This window comes from Parasteatoda tepidariorum, chromosome 2 (assembly GCF_043381705.1).
Source record: "Parasteatoda tepidariorum isolate YZ-2023 chromosome 2, CAS_Ptep_4.0, whole genome shotgun sequence".
NCBI lineage: Eukaryota > Metazoa > Arthropoda > Arachnida > Araneae > Theridiidae > Parasteatoda > Parasteatoda tepidariorum.
Window position 1 is genome coordinate 71224140 of NC_092205.1, and position 25766 is coordinate 71249905.

Sequence of the window (25766 nt, forward strand, 5' to 3'; positions counted from 1 at the left end):
TAGCTTTTGACGTTTACAAAACTAATGAAAAATGTGTCCAATGAAAATTGTTTGAAATTATCAATAAATACACAAAAATGTTTTTTAGATTCTTCCGTTGCAAAAAATAATACCGATTCGTAGGGTTCGCACCAGCAATGGAAAATTAGAGATTCAGTAAGACCACCTAGGTATTCCAGTGGTCTAAAAAATTAATATGATCGACATACGTGTGAAAAATCGAACTTAACAATTATAAAATTCATGCTATGGTACACATCAAAAATTATTTATTGCTATACCATAAAACTAATTCGACCCTATGACTAAGCCTATTTTCAAGACTTGCTAGACGTGAATGAGATGAAACAAAAGTGATTTGAAGTTGTAAAGTTGCCAACGAAAAATAATAGTGAGTAACAAAATTAGACAAGCCACAGTAGCTGAGAGAGAGATACAATTTTTTCTCTCTCGGCTGCTGTGGTATTTCTAGTTTTGTTTCTTACCTTTATTTTTCATTGGCAACTTTCAGTTTTATAATTCAAATCACTTTTGTTTGATCTCAGACACGTCTGGAAAGTCTTGAAAATAGCCGCCAGTTTTTTTGCGCTCGGAAGAAGGGAAATGTTATGTCCAGATTGCAATTTTTTTGAAGCGAATGAAGTTTTCAATGAAGTACTATCTTATCGTTTCAGTTACTTGGAATTATCTATTCAATGAAAGAGTGATACTCGGCAGATATAGGCTGGAGTAGACTAATCGGCAACAAGCGATGAGAATAGATAATCAGATCCAAGTACATGGAAAAGAAATTCATTAGTCGGGCATCCCTAGTTCACATTTGATTTATTTACGAATGCATTTTTGGACCTTATTTTCAACGAAAGACGTTTATTATAGGCGGAAATATGCTTGCTTTAAATATTTGGTTTCAGATCTAAAAAAGAAAAGTACTTATTAAGGCGGTTCAGTTTGACCCTGAAATTATATCATGTGATATTTTATCTGATAATGAAAAAGAATACACAGCAGGATGGAAGTAAAACTGATTATGAAAATGCTGCAAGTCAAAGGGCAACTTTTATATTATTTATTTATCAACGTGTTTATATTATTTATTTATCAACGTTATTCTGTGCTCTTTTCCTTTGAATGTACCAGTTTGATCTGATCGCTGATATCAACTATGGCAGAAAAAATTATTTATCAGAAACTTTTTGCGTTTTTATCTCATTTTAAACCATAATACCATCTAACTTCAGAGATAATTCTACTTCTAAACATTTTCACATTTCAGAGATAATTCACACTAGTCTAATTCATAAATGTAAGTACTCAATTTATATTCTCGTTAACTTTTTATTCGTCTTTTATAATCACGATTTGAATGATAAAGATTTTTGATCGCGTTTAGTCTATTTTAAGAAAGTTTTCACTAAGTCAAAACTATCTGCCAACAGACTAACCTGCTCAGGTTTGCCATATACGAGTGTAAGATATTCATAATATATATCATAGTATTTAAAATTAAAATTTTTCTTTTTTTTATATTTAAAATCAAATATATATTCATACATATATTATAGTATTTAAAAATGAAAATTGTCTTTTCTTAATTAAAATCAAATATGATTCATCTAATCAGTCAGTTGATTCATTTTGATACGAACCATTAGATAAGGAATTCTCGCCCCAATAGAATGTATAAATAGACCACCCAAAAACACAGCTCCCTTCAAAAGTTTATTTGTTATCATAAACTGTATATTAGCTTTGATTTCACATTGAAAATTGTTGCCTTGTTATACTGAATAAGAGGCCGGGCTAAAAAAGAAATGTTCTTTAAAAAGCTTATTTCCTCTAATAATTGGAAAACACTGGAATTTTGTTCTGGAATTTTATTCTTAAAACAATTTTAGATACTTCATATTTTAAAAAAAATATTATAATTAAAGAATTATCTATTTTTCAAAAATTTAGTATTCGAAAATAAATTCAAAAATTTACATTATGAATAAAAAGTTACGCTTGAATTCTAGAAATGCTTATAAAAGCAATTTTGAGGAATTCTTTTGTTAAACATAAATTTTTCATGATGTCTTAGTCAACTTGTTTATAAGTAACAGAATCTGAAATGTGAAAACTTCATATGCTTTAAAAAATTGAGAAGACGGTAATAAAAGTCGACATGTCTCAAGCACTCTAAAATGGCGGAATCTAATCGTACCGCATACTAATTGCCATTTGGCTCTACCAGGGACTAATATAGGAACAGGGACTTATACCTATGGCTCTACAAGCTATTTGTACCAGTCATTGTTGCGCAAGCGCAATAGACACATCAGATCTATCATTTGAAAGGCTTAACTAATTGTAGGTTCTGCGCCATCTATACTATATATATACATATATATATTTTAACTTCTGTCCTTTTTTCTATAAACCGCAAAGAATAGGGGGCGTTGTTTTTATGTTTATTCTATTTCAGTTGTGTCTTGCAATCGTATGTGTTATTTAGTTGTTGGAGTTTTTAATTTCAAGTAAGCTTTCGTTCGTACTTTTGTATGTGACTTGTTTTTATTCTACTGTATATGCTTCTGTATATTAAATTGTACTTTATGTTGTATTCCTCTGTGTTTTTTTTTTGTATATTATGCATTCCAGTCTTTACCTGAACTTTGGCAAAACTTTTGGCGGTACAGAGAAAGCAATTTTTGACTTTTGTCTTGGCTTTCTCGATAGAAAAGGTTTTGAATCCATGACATCCGAAGTTGGCACTGCCTGACGACGTCAGCTTTTGTTGTCATATTTGTTACATTTTTTGCAATTTTTCATTGTCTCATCCATTCCAATTTATACTTTTGAACAGCATTTAATTACTCTTTTATCTTTCTTCTATCACAAGTCGTTCTGGTAGATCATGCGCGGTTAACGATGTTTAGTTTGTTTACGTTTCATATGAACTTCTGATCGCTAAACTTTTGATTCCTTTTTTAATAAAAAAAGAAGCAAACAATGTTCACATTTATAATTTATTTTTTATTAACTTTATAAGCGGTGTTGAACAGCTGACGACCGAAATTTGAGTTTTCGACTATCAATGCTTAACTTCGTAGTCTTGTTATTTTGAACCCAACCAAGGAAACTCCTGGATCAGGAATTGGAACAACTAGACGTGGAGAACTTTTTGATGGAACTAACCTGCATTTGCATATACATGGAGAGAAAATTCCCGAAAACTTTTAACTGTTGGCCCAACGGCAAGACGAATGTAATCCATGGGTAGTCTACCACTAAAGATATTTTACTTCAGAGCTGTAGTCGATGTGAGCTGGGAGCAGAATTCATATCAAACAGCCTAATATATATTTTTTATTATTTTGATAGCCTTTTATTTATTTATTTATTTATTTATTTTTACATCTTTATATTCCTTCTCTTTTTTACATCGGGCAGCGTATTGCTGTAATGCGAATTTCGTGAAGAAGCTAACCACACCGGTGGTGAGATTAGCCTCTTTAAAGCCACCTATTTTTGAGCCACTATATTCGAAAATAGGCTTATCCTCAAAATTCGACAGACGTGAATGAGGAAAACAAAATAAATCCATAACAGAAAACCGAAAATTCTCTACGAAAATTGGAATGAGTGTGAGTGAGCTGTGATTTACAAAAATGATCCTTTTTTTATTCCCAAACTCTATTTTAATTAGGTTTCCTTTTTTTTCTTCAAATTTATAGCACCCAAGTTATTTTTTACACACGAAATAACGATATCAACGCACCCTTCGATTTTTTGAGGACTAACTATTTTAGCAACAACAGCATTTTGTACAATTCGGATGCTTATCATCAGTCAAAATGAAGCATTTCTTTTTAATTCTTTCACTGCTAATAGCGTTTTAAAAGTTTTGTTTCACTAGTTTTTTTGTCCAAACATAATTTCTTTTCATAATGAAAAAGAAATATCAATAGTTTATAAGTATTATATTGATATTTATCTCTCTAAGAAACTTAAATCACTTCTCTTTTTTATCAATTAAAATACAATTATCACATTTGTTCTTTTCCTCTTAGAATTCATAATGGCTGTCGAACCAACAGAGGAATCTTTTGAAGGAACAGACACTTTTATGGTCAGAGGCTTTCCATTTGCCAGATATTTCAAAAAAGAGATCATAGAAGGTATTATGGATTTCATGCCAGACGATGACGACATCATCATAGCCACTTATCCCAAGACAGGCACGACTTGGATGCAGTACATCGTCCTGCAAATACTGACTCGATCGGAGAGCTTTCCGTCTTTCAATGACATGCTGGAAAAAGTCGTTCCATTCCTCGAAATATCTGGTGTTTCAGCAGTTGAAGCAATGACTACAAAACCTCGCGTTTACAAGCACCACTTGCCGTACAACGCTGTCAAGAAAAATCCAAAAACTAAATTAATTTATGTTTATCGTAAACCCGATGATACGCTGGTATCTTTTTACCACATGTGGAAAGGTATGAACGATAAGCTTGATTTTGACGAACACTTTAGCAATTTCGTGAATGGCACCATCGCGTGCGGGCGATATTTCGAACACATTCTGTCCTACTTGGAACACAGGGAAGATGGAAACATTTTGTTTGTTTCGTATGAGGAGTTGCAAATTCACAGGAAGGAAGAAATACTACGTATCGCTAAGTTTTTGGGTGAAGAACATCACGATGCGTTAATCAATGATGAGTCGATTTTGAATAAAATAACTGAAAAAACTAGTTTTGATTACATGAAGAAAAATTTGAACTTTTCTGTGCCCAAAGATCCGAAAGAAGATTTGTTTTCCAAGAAAGACGTTCCTAAAAAGGACGTGAATTTCTTCAGGAAAGGCATCATTGGGGATGGAAAGAACCTTTTGACAAAACTTATTGTTCTTNTATTTATAGGTTTGAGATAAAGACTGGATGTTTTGAGGCAGAATTGGGAACTTTGCTACTGGCTGGTAGCTAGTAGTTGCAATTTTTTCAGTGGCCACTCTGTAAAACATGTGTCCATTTTTTTAAGAATTGAAAATAATAAATGTTTTTGTTAAAAAAAATGTTGATATTAATTATGCAAGGAATTTCCATTGAAGCATTTCTCATTTTAGAGAAAACATCGCAAGGATATCTAAAATGAAGAACAATTAAAAAAAAAACAAGCGTGAATTATAATTTTTAGAAGTATTATGAAATAATCCTAATAAGTCAATATCTATTTAAACGAGACGAAATACGTGACGATAAGGTGATAATTGGCAGACATTTTTCTAATCGCTATTTAGTGATAATTTTGCCGTATACTGGACATGGAGCGGTAATTTTTATTCAATAATCCCAGTTTTCTGTTTGATACCCATATTTCTCTTCTTCCCATATCAAAATAGGTTTGTTGTAACAAAAATTTAAGGGCTTAGCAATAAGTCTAACTAATTAACAATAGTCTAATTTTTTAAATTGCATTTCTGATTGTGGGCAGTAAAGCTGCTTTGACTAGCGTAAAAACGGGGGGGGGGATGTTAAATTTGTATCTCCAATCTGTCAACAACTTACGTATCTGGATTTATCCTGTAAATGCATCAAGTCTTTCAATTATTCTCAGTGCTAGAGGATTGATGAGATATTGTCTATCGAACTAAAGAACTTCTTTCTCCAGTTGAATAGAGCGATGTAAGTGAAAGGTTTTAAGAAGGGGTGGAGGATAAGCATTTAGGGAAGATTTTCACTCAGATCGGCAAGAGAATTCTCTCTTTATAATGACTTTTTTCTTGTTTCTATACCAACAGACAGTCCACCCTCAAGGAGTTCTAGAGTACAGGCTGCAATTCGCAAGCCTCAGATGCAAAATTATTAAATACACAAAATAGAACACTGCAAAATGTTTATTGATACTTCGTGGTAGCAAACTGCCTTTGAAAACAGTTTAAATAGTTTAGATAATAAATGTCAGCCGAATTCTTTTGATCCAATCTTATATGACGAAAATTATGAAACTTTTCGTGTTCGCAAGAAGCTTATGTAAATGCCTTAAATGAGAAATAATTAAGTTCGAAAACTTTGAATAAGCGTCTTTAAAACTTAATGAAGTTTGATAAAGACTCTGGATGCAGATTAAATAGCTTCGAAGTATTTTATAGCGTGGGAGTCGGAAAAATTCTTTGCTTTTATTCATTTGGATTAAACTCTGATGTTTGTTATCAAGTACCTACACTGTTGAAAAAATCTGTTAAATGCACAGAAAAAAACTGTGAGCTGGTGTTACAGTATTAAACTGTTTTGTAGAAAAATTAAGGTATCAAAAAACAGGTGCCTGTTTAAATATATAAGTACTGTTATTTTAACAAATAAACCATGTTATTTTAACTTTATTTTAATAACTCTGTTATGCGTATTAGAGAAAAGAATACAATATAACGAAGCTATGCCAGCATTGTTGTCAGTTCGAACCGAGAGCAGAATTCGTATGACAAAGTCAAGGTCGAGATTTGAACCCGAGTCAAGTCTTAGTGAGGCGAGCGCTCTGTCTCCTGCGCCACACCATCGTTCCGTTATGAAGAAAAATCTTAAACTGTCTTTCTCTTAAAAGTGTCATTTATTAAAGTCCTGCTTAAGTGTAAAAGCGTTAGAAACTATAGTGGCCCACATTTATTAAAATATCTGGCCATTTAAGTTTTTGAAAAATTATATCTAAACACAGATAATAATCAGCTAGGGTATTAATTTAACTATAAAATCAAATCGTAGTTTTATTTATAATGTTCAAAACCATAAAATAATTGCTGAAAAGCAAGAGCAATTATAGAAAATAATCTTAAAATGATTAGAAAAAAGATAAAGTTATCGTACTGTATGCAAAACAATATGGCAAAAACCGGAATTTGAACTGACTGTTTCAATCTGTTTATGGTTAGGGTGAACAACATAGACTTTTTTGTGAAAAATAGCTTTAAACCATTAAATATGTGCGAAAAGTCTATTAAAAAATATTAAAAAAAAAGAGAAAAAAACATGAATTTTTTGCAGCGTGCGGGTACGATTAAAACCGAAAAAATCTGCATTTATCTTTAAACAGTTTTTTTTTCCTATTTAAAATACGCATGTTTTTTTCTGTAAAATTTTCTGTTACTTTTTACAGTGTAAAAGTTTTTTTTGAAAACAAATTAATTGTGAAACTAATATACACATAAAAAAAAATATTATGTTTTAGTTTTATTCTTTTCTAATCTCTGTTCCTTTCTTAATAATCATTTTATTCTGCCATGTCTCTTTTCTTTTAAATGTTCCTTCATGATAAACTTACTATTGGGAAACTTTTTATCTCAGTTATTAGTCAAATTTAAGCCTTAAAAATTAATTTACTAGTTAACTTACATAGTCGCAAAAGTTACTAGATAACTCCTTTATGCAGAAATTTGCAAGATGGAATTTTTATATGAGGAGAATCTTCTCTTTACTGCGATAATTTGTTACATCAAAAGTTTTTACATATAAATGTAAGAGTAATATTATTATTGCGGTGCAATATATAATAATTTTAAAAATCATCATAACCTATCCATGCAGATCATTTAACCCCTATTCGGTTCATTTATTTGCAAATACACTTTATTCTAATTTTGAAGTTTCTGTTTACCGATAACTACTACTTCTCTTTTGACTTTATCTGTTTTACTCATGTGAAAGTTAGTTATAAATCCTCGAGTGTTTGAGTTCTGATGTGAGCTGATGTTCAGATATTATTTGATGCGATTAAAGTAGCTTTAAATACAGCAGATTATTTCTCTAGCAGAATAATTTCAATACTTTTCCACCGGCTAATGATTTCAGCAGAAATTATGTGTTTTATTAATAAATTTCAGAGATCATATTATCACATATATTTTTTATAGGATATGGCATATTACAATTTCGAGAATAGAACATATTTGCTGGATATAATAATAGCACGTATATACTGCATATTATTCATATTTAATATCATCTGTATGTTCTATAGTAGAGTGTTATTTTGTGTGATAGAGTGTTATTTTAAGGGAGGACCCCTCCCTGAGATGGTAAAATATTAACGTTTTCCTTGAATTTTTTTTAAGTAATAGAGACAATGCAGAGACTCCTTGTTTTTTTTAATGTTATTTAGCTACAATTTAAGTCTATTTTAAAAAATTTTCTTTTGCAAAATAATAAAAAATAAGTTGGTGGCAGCTCATTAAAATACTAATATAAGATCGAAATATAAAAATATCAAAAAAATCCTATGCTATTTTCTAAAGAATATAATTTTACGTAATTTAAAATAAAGAACAGCTTGTTTCGTTGTATAGATCATGATAAAAACGTTAGGCTAGGTCAACAAACAGGATTTTGAGAAAAACGCGTTTAAAGTTTTGACTTATGGTAGCGGAAAACGTTAAATTTCATATACATAATGGTCGATTAATGAAATGCCTACATTAAGTTTCGATATACAGTCAACAGAATGGATAAGACACAAAAAGAATGTCGCCCCTCCTAATCCGGCCGAACGGACCTTTCTATCGCCTTGAAAAGGTAAGATTTACTACCTATTTCCTATCAATATTATGAGACTGAGAGCATAAAATAAATATAGTATGCAAAAATTATAAATATATTTTTTGAAAAAAAAAGCTATTTCAAGATATATTAAACTTAAATAAAAATAATAAAATAAGAATACATGCATTTATGTTGCACGTACTATATATTGCATATTGGAATAAATTGATTATATTATTAAATAGCAATATATAAGACTATAACTCTATATATTTGCTAAGAAATATAAATATAAAAATAAATATATTAAAATGAAAGTCTAGTGTAATAAATAAAAGTGTTTACATTTTCTTATTTAGTGAATGAGTATATAAAATAGAAATATTGGCTGAAACTCTAAATGTAAAAAATTATTATTTTATAAAATTAAAAATGGCTTCATCAAGAGACTCTCAATTGATAGAAAAACTAAATAAACTCAATTATAGTCATTGGAGTTTTAAAATGTCTATGCTACTCATTAAAGATGAATTGTATGAAATTGTAACAGATACACCCACAAATCCCATTACAGCAGATAGGAGTAAAAAAGATAAAAAAGCCCGCGCACTAATAAACTTATGCATTGATAATGATCAAATAGTTCACGTCCGTGAAAAACGAACTGCTAAAGAAACATGGGATGTGCCCTGTTACGGTTGGGTATAGAATAAAAATGAAAAAGTTGCAAAAATGAAAAACAATTTAGAAAATAAAAAACTAAAAAAATTAATGGCCGGGTGAAACATAGTTAGTGGTACATTTGCGAAGTTTGGCTAACCCAGAAAAATAATAAATTTTCTTCTTCAAAAATACGTTCCAGAAGATAACAAGTATATTCAAAAAAACATACCTTCTTCTTCAGAGCAGTTCTCTGAGGCAGGATGAAACAAACAGAAAAACAAAACTTTGGTTATTGAAAATGAAGCAGTCCAGTTCCTTTTTTTTGGAAAAAAATCATTGTTGTTTTATTGGAGAAAAAATATATTCAAAAATCATCACATTTGAGGCACGACATCATTTTAGAAATCATCAATGGCACATCCCAAGACTGTGGAACTAGTGATGACTGGAACAGGAGTTTGAAAATGACTGAGAAGGATTTCCATCCCTGACGGTAGTTGGTCAGCGGATCATCATAAAAAAAGCTGGAGATTTATCAGGAAAATTCTTTAGTAGGCATTAATCCAATTTTATCAGGAAAATTCATTAGTAGGCATTAATCCAATTTTATCAGGAAAATTCATTAGTAGGCATTAATTCAATTTATCAGGAAAATTCTTTAGTAAGCATTAATCCAATTTATCAGGAAAATTCATTAGTAGGCATTAATTCAATTTATCAGGAAAATCCTTTAGTAAGCATTCATCAGAGACAATGAAAAGGACAGCATGGTTATTAACAGCTACTTGAGTTATTTTCAGAGAACAAAGCCCAACATCAAATAAAGATGGCGCAAGGAAGCCATCCTTCGAAAAAAAGCTTCTCCACCTTAGGGAGGTGGGAGCAAAAAAATGTTAAAACTCCGTTAAGCGGAGGGCAGCAAATTATATGACATCAAATTATCGAAAACTATTTCGTCTTTCGCGCTCTTCCTTTTTATAAGATACAAAAACTTAAAATTGAAGTTGTAGTGCATGTTGTGCAAGTTAAAGTTAAATTATCTAAAAATCACGAGTTGAGACGAAAAATTGATTATGCGTTAAAAGTTACGGTTGAGAAACACAACAAACACGCGGAGATGAAAGATGCCGACGACCAGTGGAATTCTCAGAAAAAAAAGGGTGGAAACTTCTCGAAATAAAGGGGCTCTTTAAGGAGCTGGTAAGGAATTTTAGGGGGAGAATGTCCAAATTGCGCTACCGCTTAAGGGGCTAAAGAAAGATGATGAAATAAAACGTGTATTACAAAATTAAAAGAATTAGTATTATTGATTAAAAAAAGGATATTTATAAATTAGGCTGTGACCTAATGTCACAGGATGCATTAAAATTAATACACGAAAGAAGCAACCTATCTAGCAATTTATTTTTGTTAAGAAAACTTTACAATACGAAATTAGAGGAAAGGGGAAATATGATAACTCACATTACTAAAATTTTAGAGATAGTAAACAAACTTAAAGCAAAAGATGAAAATATTAGCGATTCTCATTTATCAGCGATTTTACTATGCTCAGTACCACAAAGCTATAACACACTCATAACAGCATTAGAAGCTAGGCCCGAAACAGAATTAAATTCCGAGTTCATAAGAAGTAAGCTAAGAAGTTGACGAATAGAAAGAATAGAAAATAACTACGCATCGGAAAATCCAAACAAAGCATTCCAAATCAACAGAAAATATTATAATAATTATAAGAGAGAAAGTAATAAATATTACTCTCATTGCAAGTTTAGAAATCACAATAATGCTGATTGTTGGTATTTGAAAAAAACTCTTAGTTACCAAAAGTCAGAACAACACCCAAACAAAAGAAACTCAACCTCCTTATGTAAAAATACTAGAGGTGAGAAAAACTATGAGAGCGAAACTCAAAATGGACATGAAGTAGAAAATAAAATGAGCAACTTAACTTTCTTAACCTCAAAATCAGATAAAGAAAACTGGATCATTGACTCTGGTAATTCATCACATATATCTAACAATCAGGAATCATTCGTTAAAATAACTAACACAAGCAAAAGTGAAGTCACCATAGCAAATGGGAATACACTGATGTCATACGGCTCGGAAGAAGTTGAAATTATCGCTAACATATCAAACCATAAAATAAATAAAATAACACTAAAAAATGGTCTCTATGTACCAGACATTTAAACTAATCTTCTGCCAGTTACCAAATCAACAGAAAACGGATGCACTGTAACATTTAGGGAGGACAATTGCAGATAATCAATGATCAGGAAGTTTATTTAGAGCGAATAAAAAGAAATAATTTGTATGAAGTGAAATTAAATAACAAAGCAACTTAAGAGTATGCAAAATTAACCAACACTTGCGATAGCAAAAATTCTATAGAAATTTGGCACAGAAGACTAGGGCATAAGAATTATAATTCGATCGAAAAATTTAATTTAAATGATTTAGCTACCCGAATTGACTTAAGACGATGCAAACACAATAATTTATGTGAAAATTGCGTACAAAGTAAACTCACAGACAATCAGTATCCTAAATCAACTCAAAGCACATCTACTAAATGTCTCGAACTTATACGCAGTGATATTTGCGGCCCAATGAAAACTCAGACGATTGGAGGAAAATCATATTTTTTAACTTTAATTGATGACTACAATATAGATACTCATTTGTTTACCTTTTATCAAAAAAATCCGAAACACTAACTAAAATTAAACTATACATAGCCATGGTGGGAAATAAATTTGGCAAAATACCCGAAAACTTACGAACTGATAATGGTGGGAAATACCTCCACAAAGAAACAGAAAACTATTTAAGAGAAATGGGGATTAACCACAAACTAACAGTACCATATTCGCCAGTCAAAATGGCGCTGCTGAAAGAAAGAATAGATCCTTAATTGAAATGATGAGAGCTTTACTAACTCAGACAAACCTTCCACATCATTTTTGGGGAGAGGCATTGCACACAGCTAACTATTTGCAAAACAGACTAGAGACTAAAGCAACAAAACTTACACAGTTTCAATTATAGATAAATAGAAAACCAGATTTATCTCACATTAAAGTATTTGGCTGTAAAGTTTACACCTACATTGACAAGACCACACGTACAAAAAGCAAAGTAGGAGTGTTCGTTGGATATGATTACAGATCCAAAGGTTATAGAATACATCATGAAGGAAAACATATAACAATTGCACGTACAGTTAAATTCTTAGAGAATAAATTTCCATATTCTAAAAGGAATTAAGAGCAACAATTTCTTAAAAAAGGAAATTCATGATCAAGAATCCATTGAGGAAACACCCTCTGGAGGTAAAAATAATATAATTGAAAAAGAAATTGGAAATCAGTTAGAAGAAGTTGACACATCGTCAAGTGGTGCAAACACCAATCAATTTCGCAGATCAGACAGAACTGACAAGGGATAGTACCTCCAGACAGATTCTCGTACATCTTACAAGAAAAGATAACGCATGAACCCTCAAATTGGCAAGATGTAGTAAATCTGGAAAATATGATTGAAAAACAGAACTGATTAAAAGCTACTGAAGAGGAGATTAAATCCCTAAGGCAGAATAAAACTTGGGCACTTGTCGAACCTTCAGAAGATATAAGAATAATAGAAAGTTGATGGACATATAAAAGAAAATGCAACAAAGTAGAAATTGAAACATATAAAGTCTGTCTCGTAGCGAAGGGATTGTCACAAAAATTTGGAGAAGATTTTTGCGAAACTTATGCGTTAGTAGTATCTTAAAACACCATATGAACTTACTTATCCATAGCTGGACACGAAAAATTAACAGTGAACCATCTCGATGTAAAAACCGCATTTCCGCACTGTGAACTCGAAGAAAATATTTTTATGAGGCGACCGGAAGGTTACGTAATACTATGGCAAGATCACTATCGGATTCACTCAAAGTGAATCCGAATAATGACTTGAACAATGGCCGAGTCGTGTTTGGAAAGTCTTGAAAATTGCCGCATATTTTTGAGCTCCTGAAATATGGCGAATGTTATTTCCAGTTTGCATATTTTTGAAGCGAATGAAGTTTTTAATCAAGTACCATCTTACCGCTTCTGTTTATTATTGGATTATTTATTCAATAAATGAGTGTTACCCGTCACATATTGTGTGCGTTTGACTAATCAACAACAAGTTATGAGAATAGATAACCATGGTTCAAGTGTATGGTATAGAAATGGCAACTAGTGCATCCCTGATTCACATTGTTAGTTTATTCGATTTATTTAGTTATACATTTTTGGACTTAATTTTCAACGAAATATGTTTACTATAAGCGGAAATATGATAGTTTTAAATGTTTGTTTTCAAATCAAAAAGAAAAGTGCTTTTTTTAGGCAATTCATTTTGACCCTGAAATTACGACATCTGATATTTTATCTGAAAATAATGAAGAATACATGACAGGATGGAAGTCAAGATGTAACTGCAATTCAAAAGGCAATTTTGTTATCATTTGTTTATTTTTTTTTTTTTTGTGTGTGAATTTTTCTTTTAAGTTTACCAGTTTCATCTGATCGCTGATATCACCTATTGCAGTAAAAATTATTTATCAGAGCTATTTTGTGTTTTTTTTTATCTCATTTTAAGGCGTAATACCGTCTAACTTCAGAAACAGTTCTATTGGACTTCTATTTCTAAACATTTTCACATTTCAGACATAATTCACTCTAGTCAAATTCATAAATGTAAGTACTCAATTTATATTCTCGTTAACTTTTTATTCATCTTTTAAAATCACGATTTGAATGATAAAGACTTTTGATTGTGTTTTGTCATTTTTAAGAGAGATTTCAACTAAAAGTAAAAACAATCTGCCAACAGACTAACTTGCTCAGACATGTCATGTACGAGTGTATAAACATATATTAATACCTTATATCATAGTATTTAAAAGTAAAAATTTTCTTTTTTCAACTAAAATCGAATATGATTCATCTAATTAGTTGCTTCATTTTGATACTAACCAATAGACAAGGAATTCTCGCCCCAATCGAATGCATAAATAGCCCGTCCAAAAAGTTTATTTGTCATCATTAACTGTATAAGCTTTAATTATACATCGAAAATTGTTGCCTTGTTATACTGAATAAGAGGCCGGGCAAGAAAGAAATGTTCCTTAAAAAGCTTATTTCCATCAATAATTGGAAAACACTGTGATTGTTCTGGAATTTTATTCTTATAACCATTTTAGAACCATTTAAACCATGACCATTAAACTATAACCATTTGAACCTTGAAACCATTTAATATTTTTTTTAAATAAATATTACGCAGGTAAATAATTATCTATTTTTTAAAAATGTATTATGTATTCGAATTCATGCGACTATGATTATAAAAAATTATTATAATTATGACTAAAAAAAATTTTTTTTTATTATAATAGAATTCTAGAAATGCTTATGAGCAATTTTGGGGAATATGTTTGTCAAAAATAAATTTTTCACGATGTCTTACTTAGTCAAATAATTTATAAGTAACTGAATCTGAAGTGTGAAAACTTCATATGCTTTAAAAAATTCGGAAAATGGTAATTAAAGTCGACATGATATATATATATATTGTCGTATTTTTAAGTAAATCATCTTGCTCTTAGAAAAATAATAAATGACCTAAAATCATTTATATCAGTGTAAAATATCTTATTTTCTTTCTTAGTTTAAAATACTTAAGGTGTCTGCTTAGATTTTAAGCAAAAAAACATTTCGTTAGAAAAAACCTAAAACTATTGCAAAACGAAAATAAAAACACTTTTGCATTATATTTTTAAAGATAGAAGTAAATGAAATCAATGAATGAAATATTGGTTAAAAAATTAAGAAATAAATTTAACAGAAAATACTTTCGCATATGGTATTATTTTATAATTATTATTTTCAATTTTTTCCTAACTACAAATGACGTGAAATTTCAGCTAAGTGTTTAATTTTAAATTTTCTTGGTTTTGGATTTTACTTTATTTTGTAATTTTTGATTAATTACTTAGATTTTATTTTGGTTTCTTTATTGTTTGGATATCATATTAGTCATATTACTAGGAGAAAAAAAAATAAATACAAGGGTGATTCCTCTTATATTGTTAAAATTTTCAGTCGAAAAATTATGGTAAAATAACAGGCAACAGCTTATTATATACTAAAAACTAAACTCAGCGGCGCGACCCAGTGTTTAGTTCCCAAGCCAGCTTGGAACTCATTTTTCGATGAAGGCTGAGATTTAATCGATGAAGGCGATTATGAAAGGCTGAGTCAATCTTGCCCGGTCCGAGGATCGAACCAGGGACCTGTGGCACAACAGCGCGAAGCGCTACCGTTCAGCCACCGGGCGTTGCTTATTATATACATTCAGAATATATATATAGAAATGTTTTTGAATATTAAAGAGTTTAAATTTAATCTACTATATATAAGTACAGAGTATATTTACATTTAATTTTAAGTACGCTTGGAAGAAAATACATATAAAATGTATGTAAAAAGTGTAAATGATCTTATAAGTGGCATGTAAGGGTACATAAAATTCTATTTGTGCATGCATGAATGGAAGTATGAATGAGAGAATGAATGAGTTAAAATAATAATCAAAATTACGAACCAAAATTGCAAAATCGCTAAATAATTTTTCAAAAAAGGCTCCAAAATTCCTTTTAGGATTGATGAAATTTTAACTTATTGCTAAAGCATTAACTTATTGCACTAATTTCAACATTTCTTTTTGAAATTTAAACCTCCCTAAAAAAATCTCATTGTCCTTATCAATGGAAAACAAAAGTTTTATGCAAATGTTTGGATCGATTTTCAGTCTAGCAACGTAAAATTTCCTAAAAGTTAGTTAACGTTAATTAGGGGTTAAAAAAGAATTTAGTTTCTTAGACGAAAATTAATAAACTTATCAAGAATGTGAAATTCCAAACATCAATGCTGAAAGCAGTGTTATTTTTCTTCTTTTAAACTATTTTCAATCAAGACTCGGAGGAAAAATATAATGCTTATACTCTAATTTCATTAGAATGAAACTTTTGTTCGGGAATACGATTTGGAATTCAAGAGAAAAGTGACGTTCTATAGTTTTCTCTCTATTGTAAATCTTTCTCTATTTCATGTGATAAGAATAATTGTCGAAAGTTTTTTTTTTATCATAACAACTAACAAAATAGATGCAACAGTTTTTGAAGCGGGAAAAGATTGAAATAGAAACTTAAAGCGAATTTCAATAATTTTCCACACTCTAAATTTTTTATAATTATAATAATATCTATTTCTTTTTTTTTAAAAATTTTTTTTGTCCATTTCGTCTAACTTTTGGTTAAATTTTGATTGTATAATTTTTTTTAACATTTCTTTATTTCATTAAAGTTTATTTAAAGAAAAAAATGAAACTGTAAAAAAAAGAAGCGCCAAATATGTTAAAAATAATGATAAACAAACATTTGTTTAATCAATGTTTCATTTGTTTTCTTTTTCTCACCATTACATTATGACCACCAGAGCCATTACATTATGACCACCCTGCTAATAACATGTAGGACCACCTTTAGCCCTCAAAACTGCTAGCACCCGCCGTGGCATTGATTCCACATGGTGCTGACAGGTAGTCTGAGGTATATGGTACCAAGCGCTCACCAACTGGTCCTCCAATTCCCTCATATTGCGAGGGGATAGCGTGGCAGTATGAATTTGGTTTTCCAAGTAGGACCACAAATGCTCTATTGGATTAAGGTCAGGTGAATTTGGGGGCCAAGACATGACTTGAAAGTCATTGGAATGTTCCTCGACAATTCGACCCTTATGATATGTTGCATTATCCTGTTGGTAAACACCATCCCCCTCAGGAAAAACTGTTGCCATGAATGGGTGAACCTGGTTTGCTATGTTCAAGTAGCTTACAGACGTCAGGGATTGTTCTATGAGGATTATGGCTCCTAATGTGCCCCATGAAATGCTCCTGGGCGAGAAAACACGAAAACCTGGGCGAGCCCATTGTTATACATGGAGGGTGGCCATAATGTAATGGCTCTTCGGTATACATATATATGTATATATTAATGTAATTTTAAATTTTATTCAAATTTACCCTTTTTGAAAAAAATTTTCGTTCTGTTTAAGTAAAAGGGGCAAGGAAATCAGCGCATGAATAGTTTCATGAAGAAAAAAAAATTATTGCTCATTCTTTCTTGCTATGCAACCCTAAATTTTTCATTATCACTGAAAGGAATGTTAGTTATCGTATTTTCACATTGTACGAGTCCGCTATATATTGTATTTTATTCTCTGTTTATTTCGAAAAAGAATTTTTACGCGAATTTGTATCACTCATCCTTAATTATTAGTTCTATAACTCTTTTACCACTTGTTACCTTAATTTTAAAAATATTTTGGCATATTACATAATAGCACTAAAATATATAATTAAGGAGAGACTGCATTGCTAAAAAGTAATTCACAAAACAAGATCGGCTACAGTAATAATGAATGCAGAAAACCTAAAATTATCCTTGAAAATCGGAATGAGTGTGAGTGTGCTGTGATTTAAAAAATGGATCCTTTTTTATTCCCAAACTCTATTTTGGTTAGGTTTCTTTTTAAAAAAAATATAGCATCCAATTTATTTTTGATACCCTAAATAATTGTATCAACACCCTTCGATTTTTTTAGAGCTAACTTTCAACACCATTTTTTTTTCATTTCGGATGCATATCATGAGTTAAAACAAAGCACTTCCTTTAAATTCTTTCACCGCTAATAGTTTTTTTAATGGTTTTCACTAGTTCTTTTGTTCACACATGAGTTCTTTTCATAATGAAAAAGAAATATCAATAGTTTACAGATATTATATTGATATTTATCTCTCTTAGAAACATAACTCACTTCTCTTTTTTATCTATTTAAAAAAAATACTTATCACACTTGTTCTTTTCCTTTAAGAATTCATAATGGCTGTCGAACCAACCGAGCAATCTTTTGAAAGAACAGACACTTTTATGGTCAGAGGCATTCCATTTGGCAGACATTTTAAAAAAGAGACCATAGAAGGTATTTTTGATTTCATGCCAGAGGATGACGACATCATCATAGCCACTTATCCCAAGACAGGCACGACTTGGATGCAGTACATCGTCCTGCAAATACTGACCCGATCAGAGAGCTTTCCGTCTTTCAGTGACATGCTGGAAAAAGTCATCCCCTTCCTCGAAATATCTGGAGTCGCTGCCGTTGAAGCAATGACTACAAAACCTCGCGTTTACAAGCACCACTTGCCATACAGCGCTGTCAAGAAAAATCCAAAGACTAAAATAATTTATGTTTATCGCAAACCCGATGATACGCTGGTATCTTTTTACCACATGTTAAAAAGTATGAACGATAAGCTTGATTTTGATGAAAATTTCAACAATTTCATGACTGGCACCATCTCGTACGGGCGATATTTCGAACACATTTTGTCCTACTTGGAACACAAGGAAGATGGGAACATTTTGCTTGTTTCGTACGAGGAGTTGCAAATTCACAGGAAAGAACAAATACTACGCATCGCTAAGTTTTTGGGTGAAGAACATCACGATGCGTTAATCAATGATGAGTCCATTTTGAATAAAATAATTGAAAAAACTAGTTTTGATTACATGAAGAAAAATTTGAAACTTTCTGTTCCCCAAGATCCGAAAGAAGATTTATTTTCCAAGAAAGACATTCCTAAAAAAGACGTGAATTTCTTCAGGAAAGGCATCGTTGGAGATGGGAAGAACACTTTGACAAAAGAACAGCTTGATCAACTCAAATCTGTTGCTGAGGAAGTAATGAAAGGAACTGCAATACTAGCAGAATGGTATAACCACTGAATTTAAAGTGAATTGTTTGTAAAAAATTATGTACTTTACATTTTCCCTCGATCTTTGTGTTATGATGTTGGATTTAATTTAATATTGATAAAACTAGAGGTATTATTTGTAAATTGGACGCACCATTTTGAAAATAAGCGACGGAATTTAAAACATTTTCGCATATTGTGACTACAAAGTGTGTCGAATAAATAGTTTGCAAAGAATGGAAAATTTCTTTAATTGGTAAATATTGTTGTCTAGTTTCTGAAAAGTTTTGTCGAATTTGAAAATTTAAGGATTCTTTTCCTTTTTTTCACATAATTCAACACAACAATGTGCTCAGTTATGACCATGGCCGTAAATATATATTATAAAATCCTTGAAGGAAAAAAAATAAGAAAGTCATAACACTCGCTCGATAGGGAGAACACAAATTGTTATTTAAGTGAGAATAAACAACACCATTTTTAAACTCTGGTGAATTTTTACAAAAGTCAATAAGGCAAATCAAAACTAAGGAAAGTTTAAAATTATCTAATAGCACTTAATTCCTAGCAAAAAGGAATGTACATTTCAATCTATCATTTAAATTACTGAAGTTTGTTTAGATAATTTTAATAATTACTTTTTAACACGAGCTTCATGTTTACTTTAAAGCCCTTTTTTTTCTCTTCTCATTCAAACAACACCTAAAATTAATATGGTGTATTTATCATAAAGGGTATTCATTAAGGCGTTCACATACATCAGAGAATTTCATTCAGTTTTCTTAAATTTTGTATCCTTTACCAATTATTAGCGTAAAATTATGTTACTCAAGAAAGCCCCTTCTTTATAGTATAAAGCGAATAATAACAATTTGAGAAACAATTCTGTGCATTTGAGTGCCGAAATGATTATGATAATCAGAGGCATTATATGTTTAAAACAATGCGCAACATATGTTAAAACAATGTGCCTTATATGTGCAAAAAATTTTATTTTGTGACAACTTTAATTGTTTTAGTTTACTTCTGACATCCTTGCACGTCCTGTCACCTTTAAACCTTACGTTCATAAAAACCGACTTTTTTTAACTCTCTCTGTTAGATGGATGGGCATTTTGAAACTGTTTGGTTGGAATTGAGGAAAAATATTAGCACTACTTTTTAGCTATTTTAAATATTTCTTTTTAAAAGGAGGGTTTAAAAGTGCTGAGAAAAATGGTTAAACTGTAAAATATTTACCTACAACAGTTTTTATTTGTAGAATATATATCAGTAAATCAAGAATATTCAACACAGGGAGGTTGTTATATATGTTCAATAGCAATATATAAACGATTCATTTTTGAAAACCATAATTCAGTTGATTTTATTTCAAACCCATGTGTACACTTAGAAAAAATTCATAATATAAAATATTTCATTCTACGATTTAAATTTTTTCAAGATAATTAGTATTTTGTTTTTTAAAGTAAGTTTTTTTTAATACTGCAGCCGTTCTGGAAAGAGAAGTGCGTTTATTCAGGTTTCCATAGCTAAAAAAAAGAAAAGTCGAGCTATTGATAGTGATTATGATTCGACGGTGGAAAACTAGAATAGACGAATCAGCGAATCAGGAAATTAGTGAATCAGCAAATCAGTTGAGTGGTATTACTATCAATAGCAACAATAACAAAAGTAAACATTATTTCGCAACATTTGTGCATTGAGGGAAAATATCACAAATTTAAATCAACAAAATTTGAAACGATGAATTATTTTTGAAAGTAAACTGGAACTCAAGCCATTTTTTCCTCATTAATTTTGATTAAATGGAAGCAATCGGAGAAAAAAACATTTATTCAGAAAATAAAAATGCTTCCCTAACATCACTGAATGAAGAAGCGAAGATCTTTCCTCTCTCTGTTGAAGCGGCGTAAAACTCATTCTGCATTTTTTCTTCCATGGATATTCTTACATATGCATCATAAAATATGGCTTAACTCTTGAGTGGTTAATCAAAAACTTTTTTTTTCTTCCTCAGAGACATCTGTTATTTTCACGATTGCGTCAACAACTTTTGGCGAAAATTCAGAATTTGCACAACTGTTGTGGTTGTTTGTAATAAAGCTGTTTTTATTTCCGTTTTTGAAAAAAAATTACTTTTCCTGAAAAAACATAGTCCTTAAAGCATGATATCCACACAAAAAATTATTCTCTAATCAACCCTTTTATTAGTATATTTCATATTAAATTATGTGTCTTGATTAATTATAATCTTATTAATACATTTTATGCTTATTATATATTTTGGAATTCTGATAATTAGGAATAAGAATCTATACATAGTAGTAATTAGAATCGTATTTAAATGAGAAAACTATCTTTTGGAGAAATCTGATAAATAATTATTGATCTCAATCGGGACGAATACAGAAATAATAGTTGAAATGATTTTGATTCCTAAAATGTATGAAATCCATTGAACTATATTAATACCATTACATTAACATTTAAAAATATGACATATTATTGTCGTATAAAATTACGAGAATAATTCTTTAAGATGAAAATAAATTTCACTAAACACAACATTTAGAAACACAAATGGTAAAAGTTTGTTAAGAATCTGTAATAAGTTTTTACCATTTGTGGTTTTAAACGTTGTTTCTATTGAACACAACAGCGTTTTAAAAATATTTGAGGTCCCGTGTGAACTCCCATTTTGAATTTTGTCATAAAGAAGACATTTTATATGATATAAGAGTTTTTACAATTAATTTATGTTGTTCTTGGGAAATCAAATAACAAAAAAATAAATAAACATAATTGCTGCAGTTTATTCTTTGAATGAACAAATTTTATAATTGTGTTTGAAAATTTGCGAATAAAAGATTTTTGTATCACGCTGTTGTAGTAATAAAGTTAAAAGTACGTTAAAGTTAAAAAACAAATTTTTCTTATATCTCAAAAACAGAAACCCAAATTAAATGAAATTTTGTATAAAAGTGCATTAAGTTAGACAAAAACGATAACAAGGTAATGTCACTCAGGCAAAAGATAATAAATAAAAAAATCGCCAGTCAGATCGTCAGAAAATAGTGGAAAAAATGGCATTTCAAGAGGATTTAATATGGGTTATGAACTCAGTGATGACAATGCAGACCTCACAGAAAATTGTCATGTTATTTATGATGTTACAAATGATTTAAATAATAATTCTTTTAATGTCTTATTAGGACAATAAAACCCACTGCTACATTAAGGTAGTTCTTCAGCTTCCTAAGTTTTCTGAGAGGGAGTGGCTAACTGCAAGAATTTGAATCAGTCCTTGAGAAAAAGTTATATTCCCGCAGAAAAAGTTTGTTTTAGTGCTTTATTTGCTAGCTATATTAACTAAATAGCTTACCTTATAAGGATTCCACAAACAATAACAACTGTTGCCTAATAAGTGAAAATCTTATCATTAGGCCAAGAGTTATTTTAAATATCTCTCTATTTGCTTGTGTTAACGATCTTACTGACTTTGGTAAATTTATTTTCAGTGCAAGCACATTATAAAAAAATCCAGATCAAATTACAGTACCGGAATTCAAGATGGACTATTCTGGATGGCGATACTTTTTACCATAAGATCTATTCCTACCGTAACATATCACGGAACAAGAAATATGATATAACGTAATTTTTTCAGTAATAATTACCGTAAAATCACTGAATCACTCAAATTAAATATATATTACTGTAGAAATTACGGCATAATATTTTACGGTAAAAATGAATTTGACTGTTAAATAGATTTTACTGATGATGCACTCAAAGTGAACGTATTTTATACCGTAATTTGATTTGAAATTTCTAACAGTGCATAGCTAGTTTATCACCGAGTTCGTTTACACATAGAGGCAATTGATCCACATAAATATCAAATAGGTTTGCAAAGACGCACCCGTATTGACATAATGAAGTAAAATTGAAGGCAACTAAAATTAAAAATACTCACCTTTACATAACCATCTCATCAAGTTTTTGAAAATTTAACTTATTTATCCATCGCTCTGGACAGGTAAAAATGTAAAATGAACGGGGCAGCAAACAGCATCAAATTCAATCCATTTATGTCATTTGATTCGCCATTATTAAGCTTGAAGTAAAGGATCAATATACCTAACTGCTTCTTCTTATTAATGATGCTAACATCTGAAATCTGTTTATGCCATCATTTATATTCCATCTTGTGGATTCTGCTATATGATGTATTTCACGTTGTCTAAAAATTGAAGTTCCATGTCTTCCAAGCTTTCATGAAGAAAGTAGGTATCATTATTTAGTTTCACCTGAAATGTTGATGCCGGAGATGATGTTTTTGCCCGAAATTAGTCCACAGCTTTTCAACTAAGAAAGAGAAAAAAATTAAATGAATTATATTAATAACACTAAAGAGTTAAAAAGTGCCAAATAACAGAAAATAATTCCTTCAGAACAATATTTGTCACAAAACAGTAAATGCTGAAAAGTAGCTACAATATTTATTTGAAGTATTTCACAATCATTTTGTTCTTTTACTAGGTGTTCTGTAATGACCGCTCTTTACATACATTTTAGAATCTTTCTCAAAAATGAGTTCAAAAATGTATAGACGTTAAGGTTCAGAATTCATTATTTGAGCGTGGAACAAACAAATATTTAATCAAAATCTGTTGATAAAATAAGGAGATATGCGAGTTGAACATTTTCAAAACCAGTCTAACTGCTTGATGAAACTTGAAAATGTTTCTATTACTTAACTTTATATTTGTTTCCTTTATATCTGCTTTATTTCTGCTTCATCCGGGAATGAAACAGGTTTTGAGTTTTTAGTCCCATTTTCTTTAGAAATATTTTACTTGTCCTAAAACAAGGGTTCGTCGTATTTGCATTAAGCCTTTGGGGCAGATGGGGCCCTGTTGTCCTATTTATATATTTTTTCAGGCGCTTCAATTACAAAGAAGAATATATTTTGGTATTTTTTAATTACAAAAAACAGTACCATAAAAACTAAGAAAAAATTATTAGACTCTCGGAATTACGTTTGTTCTAAAATATTCAATCTAAAAAAATGTAGGTTGAAAAAAATGTTCATTTACATTAAAAAATTTATCAATAACTAATTTTTTAAATTAGAAATTTCAATGATGAACAACTGTTTCTCTTTTATCTAAATAACTGCAAATTCGAGTGAGCCATGAAAATTTTACCTTTAACGCAAAAAAAAGGACACCGGTGTCCGATGCTGTATTTCATAACTAAAAATCAATAAAATGCTAAAGATAATATTTTCACTTAATTCGATTTAATTTATCTATTATAGTGAAAAAAAATCGAAAATATGTTTTTAATTCTGCTTCAACGTGTTAAAAGAATTATTACGAAACAACCTATATAAGTCTTACATTGATTCATTACTATGTTATAATATAAAAGCAACTGATAAAAAGACAATGAAATAAAATTACACCCTGTTTTAAAATTCTAACGTGATATTAAAAAATAAAACGAAAAATTACTTCTGTGTAGAATAGCTTAATCTGTAAAAACTACGTAAGATGTTTCCTAGACGGAAGTTTTTAAATAAGTGATTCTTCTTTGTAATAAAACATTTAAAACCTAACTGGCACAAACTAAGTTCAAAACAGTTTTTAACACAATCGTCATAAGTTTATGCTTAGAAAATTCGTTTTAAAATTATGCTTCATAAGATGCACTGCTTAAGTTAAAAATATAAATGAGAAAAGAGTAAAGTGACGACTTTTTTCCCCGCAAAAAACTGTTTAATTGCTATTTGAAGAAACTAATTTCTGAAATGGTAATGGAATAATGAAAATGTTACAGAAGCAAATCTTCAGTCTCACAAAGCATTAAGACTCTAGAAATAGAACCAGAGGAAGCATTCAAGTTGGTACTTCAGAATTTATTCAAAATCTAGGTTTTAAGGGCCTTGGTGCCAGCATTCATACAGATAAATTTAAGACTTAAGTGTTTCTTTTTTGGAAAGAACATATCATTAATACGCAAAGAAAGCGCTTTTTTCCAACATTTTTTAAAAAAGAATACAAACAAATTCCTAAGTTTCACAATAAGGTGAATTATTATTGAATTTCATGACACATAACGATATATTAGAATGTCACGTATGCGATATTCTAAAAAAAGTTTAAAAAAATTATTTTAATTAAAGAATTATAAAATAGTAAATAAATAATTAAATACAGCATTATTAAGTGCCTACACTCTGATGTAAACCAATTAAACGTTTAACCAAATGTAAACAAATTTATATGAACCTTAATTATAATAGTATTATTTATAATTAAGTATAATTTAAAACATGAATAATAGTTTTATAACATTTATTATAAAACGCAACATTAATTTTAGCATTAATTATGTTATTTCTCAATATTAATTATAAAACTATGTCGAAATTATATTGGTTATTAAATAATTAACGTTACAATAATTATTGTTAATCAAAATTATATTAATTATTAAATTAATTTAAATTATATTAATTATTAAATAAGTAATGTTAATTTTTTCTTCAATTTTAGTTAAATTCGACCATATTATCATTTAGTCAAGTTTAGGAAGTACGATAATAGGGCTCAACTTGTCACCATATTTAGGTTGCAACACATTTAAACGATATAATACGGTTCAACAACGTTTTAAATTTTCTAAGCAATGTATGTTGATTTTAAAATTCGA

At 30.0% G+C, this 25766-nt stretch overlaps 1 protein-coding gene across 1 annotated transcript; it reads left to right on the forward strand.

The window, feature by feature from the left end:
• Positions 1 to 1116: 1116 nt before the first annotated feature.
• LOC107454463 (uncharacterized) lies at positions 1117 to 19280 on the forward strand. Its single transcript, XM_071177721.1, has 6 exons — positions 1117 to 1306; positions 4056 to 4894; positions 10436 to 10456; positions 12556 to 12580; positions 15734 to 15739; positions 18209 to 19280. The coding sequence occupies exons 2-6, from the start codon at positions 4064 to 4066 to the stop codon at positions 19072 to 19074; spliced, it is 1749 nt and encodes a 582-aa protein (XP_071033822.1). The 5' UTR covers positions 1117 to 1306; positions 4056 to 4063; the 3' UTR covers positions 19075 to 19280.
• Positions 19281 to 25766: the final 6486 nt, after the last annotated feature.

Bases quoted from the DNA above. Each gene is read 5' to 3' on its own strand.
- LOC107454463 (XM_071177721.1), top strand. From the start codon at position 4,064: ATGGCTGTCGAACCAACAGAGGAATCTTTTGAAGGAACAGACACTTTT. The intron at 10,457-12,555 runs GTATTACAAAAT...ATTGGAAATCAG, and splicing joins AAGATGATGAAATAAAACGT to TTAGAAGAAGTTGACACATC.